Raw genomic sequence first — 4,958 nt, forward strand, 5'->3', positions numbered from 1 at the left:
CTCAGTACCATCTGGGAAACGGTGAGCCAAAACTGCTCCAACTCCATACTGCGATGCATCACATGCTAAGAGAAGAGGCAATGTGCTATCAAAGTGCACTAGACATTTATCATCAGTCAACAGCTCTTTAGATTTAATAAAGGCTGCTTCAGAATCTGGTGACCAATTCCAAGTAACATTATGATGCAACAACTCATAAAGCGGGGCTAATGTAGAAGGCAAATGAGGCAAAAAACGATTATAATACGATAGTAGGCCCAAATATGCTTTAAGTTGCATGATATTAGTAGGCGTAGGGGCTTCTTTAATAGCTCTAATCTTCTCAGCTGTGGGGTGAAGACCATCTTTATTAATACGAAAACCAAGATACTGGACAGAAGAAGTACAGAAAGTACACTTCTCTTTCTTTAAACGCAGACCAGCATCATGAAGGCGAGAAAATACTCTCTCTAGAGTCTGAATATGCTCAGCGTGAGACTTGCCAGCTACCAAAATATCATCTATATAAACAGCTACATTCAGGATATCTTGCAATAGACTCTCCATTACTCGTTGAAAAATTGCTGGCGCTGAGGATATGCCAAAAGGCAAACGATTATATGTGAAAAGGCCCTTATGAGTATTGATGACAGTGAAACATTTACTATCATCGTCTAGCTCGAGCTGCTGATAAGCTTGGGACATGTCCAGTTTAGTATAGATAGTGCCCCCAGATAATGCTGCTAACAGATCATCCAATTTTGGAATAGGATATGACTCTAATTTGGACGCTTTGTTAACAGTTACACTATAGTCACCACAAATTCTCACATTCACTTTATCACTCTTCAATACAGGCACAATAGGTGCTGCCCACTCAGAAAATTGAATTAGGGAAACAATTCCTAGGTCTGATAATCTTTGCAATTCATCTTCAACTTTCTTCTTATATGCGTACGGAATAGGACGAGGCTTGTAAAACTTGGGAGTAACCTGAGAATCAACATATATATGGGCTTTGAAATCTTTAAGTTGACCCAACTCATTAGTAAAGGACTCTCAAATTTATGTAATAACAAATCTATAGATTCTCGACCTTTAATACTATGCACTTCATGCCAATCAAGCTTTATCTCAAATAACCACTCACAACCAAACAAAGTAGGTCCTTTCTAAGATACAATATGTAATGGCAAAACAACAGCCTGCTTCTTGTAAACAACATTTACATGTACAATACCTTGTACTGTTAACAACTCTCCTGAATAGGTCCTTAAATGTGTTCAGTGATGACTCTTCTAAAACTTTGAAAGGAAAGTGTGAACGAAATGTCTCCAATGACATGATGGAAACAGATGAGCCAGTGTCTAGCTCCATCTTGACTGAAACATTATCCATGAGGACATCAACGATAATGGGATCCGTATGACCCGTTCTGACCGTGAAAGAGTACTCATCGCGAGTATCGGTAGTATCACTAGTGTGAATATCGTGTACAGGACGATCGGTCGTCTTATAATCGCTCGGGCATGAAGGGGTAGAACGTCTTGGGTTGCTACGGCAAACAGAACTGATATGTCCAGTTTTATTACAGTTAAAACAGGTAGCAGTCTTGTATCGACACTTATCAGGAGCATGTCCTGACTGTCCACATCTGTAGCAGTTACGCTTACCACCAACACCAGCTGTGTGATGTTGGCCATTATGATTGTGAGGCTTCGGATGTCTACCTTCTCCTCCTGCTCTAGTAGAGTGCACAGGGTCTAAACCATTCGAATGCAACTCTTTCAAATCTTTCATTGCTAGCTCCAGGGACATGGCATGCTGCAGAGCATCCTTGAGTGTGAGATCGTCACCCTCTGACAATAGTCGCTTCTGGATAGCTGCATCATTGATACCGCATATCAGTCGATCCCTTAGCATTACATCTAGCTGGGCACCAAAGCCACAGTCTTTAGCAAGTGACCTTATTATAAATCGAGACATGCACTCAGCAACTGACATGTGAGGCTTACGAATACATCTGTAAAATTCCGAACGAATATATTTGTGACCTCTTAGGTGCAAAATGATCCTCCAACTTCTTCAACTCTTCATATGACTTGTCTGTTGGCGCTTCAGGGACTAGCAGACATCTCAAACGTTTTATATGTGTCGGCTCCTATCAAACTTAAGAAGGTAGCCCGCTTTTTGTCCGCTCCCGTAATGTCATTTGCAATAAAGTAGAAATCGACTCTGCCCAGGATTGAAAGGTCCGAGCCGTCCAACAGATCCAGCCATGACAGAATAACTTTAGTGAGTTTACACTCCTCGTCGCCAATGTGATGTTTACTCCCTTCACTGTGCTATCAGCTGCTAAAGCGCAGTATTGGCGCAACAGTTGACACTATTATAATTATATTTTTAAGTTAAAAAAAGAAGGAAGAAGAGAGGGAGAATGTCCAGGACAATCAATACATGATGAGGGAGAGAGCACGAGAGAGAACTAGAGAACCATAGAATAACAACAGAACAAAAGAACTCTCTAACTTTCTAAATATAGTAACAGAACACATGTTCACCACTCATACTCATAACTAATCATAACTAACATAATCACTACTAGAAGCAATGTAGAACATTAAGGGGCGAGCCTAAGCTAGCAAAGCAATTATGGCACTGGATCTATCCATCTATAATCTACTCCTGATGATTTCAAAGCATGCATCATGATTTAGGCATAGCAAACATGATTTACATGATGAAAGTTTAATGCTGCTGATAAAATTAATAAACTTTTAGTCTTCTAGTTTCACATACACATTTCTTGCCTATAAATGTCTGTAAAGATGCTTTACTTAGCTTTAGATATAATATTATCCAATATTAAGATGACTGAGAAAAAGCTTGATTGACTTTCACAGTTTTTATAGCAATTGCATCAGTAAAGACGAGCTTCATAGGTTATTAATTGAATTTAAAACCTTCTATAGCTGCTGGGGAAGTCTTTGGACGGTATCTGCCTTATATTGCTGCTAGGTATCTGCCTTATATTGCTGCTAGAAAGCTCATGAACTCTTCCAGTGTGTTGGTTGCCATTTTTCTTTTACTGTGACCGCTCCCACTTTCAATGAAAAATTGAAAATTGCATTGGTAATGCATAGTATCTATCTACCGTATTAGATCTACGCATAAATAGGGGTGACGTACGAGGACAGACAGACAGACAGACGGGGCGTGACTGAGAGTATAGCTAGAGTGGGGCGAGCTCAGGCTCGCCCCAAATAACCAATAATAACTAGGCGAATGTAGAACATTGAAGGGGCGAGCACAAGCTAGCATGGCAATATACAATGTTTAGATGTCACAAAGGCTAATGTTGTCAAATTGTAAATTGAATGATACACATGCAGAGCACTGAGCTCAGAACTTGTGACTTGCATGCAAGGAAATTTTATAGCTTGCTCTTCTCTCTTTATTAGCAGTGAAGAATCTCAGTTGTAACTTTAATAAGTATAATTTAATTTTTACTATGATATTTTCAAGCACAGTACTTTTAGACTCTCTTTTCTCTGATGAGCCATTTGAAGTGCTTTTATATTCTGTCATTCAACCATAATTAATAAAAACTTGAAGATTTATGTGTGTTTTCTTGAATTTTCTCTGCTGATGAAGTGTCTTGACAAGAGATCAGTCCGTAAGATTGGCTAAGGTAGGTGCCATTTTAATTTCATTGCAACCACACCCACATCAATAAAAATATTTCATTAGAATGCTACCGCATTAGATCATTGATTTTTAAATAGATATTGTGCACACATGGGTGTGACCAGAATAGGCGTGACTGGAGACGTACGTACATACATACATACATACGGAGGGAGGGAGGGAGACTTCGCCTGAGTGGGGCGAGCTTATGCTCGCCCCAACAATAGTAATAATGATAATAACTAGGCGAATGTAGAACATTGAAGGGGCGAGCACAAGCTAGCATGGCAATATACAATGTTTAGATGTCACAAAGGCTAATGTTGTTGTCAAATTGCGAGTCAAATTGTAAATTGAATGATACACATGCAGAGCACTGAGCTCAGAACTTGTGACTTGCATGCAAGGAAATTTTATAGCTTGCTCTTCTAACTTTATTAGCAGTGAAGAATCTCAGTTGTAACTTTAATAAGTATAATTTAATTTTTACTATGATATTTTCAAGCACAGTACTTTTAGACTCTCTTTTCTCTGATGAGCCATTTGAAGTGCTTTTATATTCTGTCATTCAACCATAATTAATAAAAACTTGAAGATTTATGTGTGTTTTCTTGAATTTTCTCTGCTGATGAAGTGTCTTGACAAGAGATCAGTCCTATGTTGCTGCAAGTAAGATTGGCTAAGGTAGGTGCCATTTTAATTTCATTGCAACCACACCCACATCAATGAAAATATTTCATTAGAATGCTACCGCATTAGATCATTGATTTTTAAATAGATATTGTGCACACATGGGGTGTGACCAGAATAGGCGTGACCAGAATAGGCGTGACTGGAGACGTACGTACATACATACATACATACGGAGGGAGGGAGGGAGGGAGGGAGGGAGACTTCGCCTGAGTGGGGCGAGCTTATGCTCGCCCCAATAACCAATAATAATAATAACTAGGCGAATGTAGAACATTGAAGGGGCGAGCACAAGCTAGCATGGCAATATACAATGTTTAGATGTCACAAAGGCTAATGTTGTTGTCAAATTGCGAGTCAAATTGTAAATTGAATGATACACATGCAGAGCAGCTCAGAACTTGTGACTTGCATGCAAGGAAATTTTATAGCTTGCTCTTCTAGCTTTATTAGCAGTGAAGAATCTCAGTTGTAACTTTAATAAGTATAATTTAATTTTTACTATGATATTTTCAAGCACAGTACTTTTAGACTCTCTTTTCTCTGATGAGCCATTTGAAGTGCTTTTATATTCTGTCATTCAACCATAATTAATAAAAACT

At 38.8% G+C, this 4,958-nt stretch overlaps 2 protein-coding genes across 2 annotated transcripts in view; both read right to left on the bottom strand.

Annotated features, from left to right (window-relative positions):
* LOC100635412 (uncharacterized protein K02A2.6-like) overlaps nt 1-1,096 on the bottom strand; it is a 2,927-nt gene extending 1,831 nt beyond the window's left edge. The window contains exons 1-2 of the mRNA XM_020002947.1: nt 1,085-1,096; nt 9-1,035 (exon numbers count right to left, since the gene is read on the bottom strand). Of these exons, the coding sequence (XP_019858506.1) occupies nt 9-1,035; nt 1,085-1,096 (1,039 nt within the window). The remainder of the gene's footprint in view (nt 1-8; nt 1,036-1,084) is intronic.
* Nucleotides 1,035-2,397, bottom strand: LOC109586746 (uncharacterized). Its single transcript, XM_020002950.1, has one exon. It carries the CDS (start codon nt 1,981-1,983, stop codon nt 1,126-1,128), a length of 858 nt encoding a protein of 285 aa, XP_019858509.1. The 5' UTR covers nt 1,984-2,397; the 3' UTR covers nt 1,035-1,125.
* Between the last annotated feature and the right edge of the window lie 2,561 nt (nt 2,398-4,958).

The sequence above is a fragment of the Amphimedon queenslandica genome, unplaced genomic scaffold, assembly GCF_000090795.2.
Source record: "Amphimedon queenslandica unplaced genomic scaffold, v1.1 AMPQUscaffold_12793, whole genome shotgun sequence".
NCBI lineage: Eukaryota > Metazoa > Porifera > Demospongiae > Haplosclerida > Niphatidae > Amphimedon > Amphimedon queenslandica.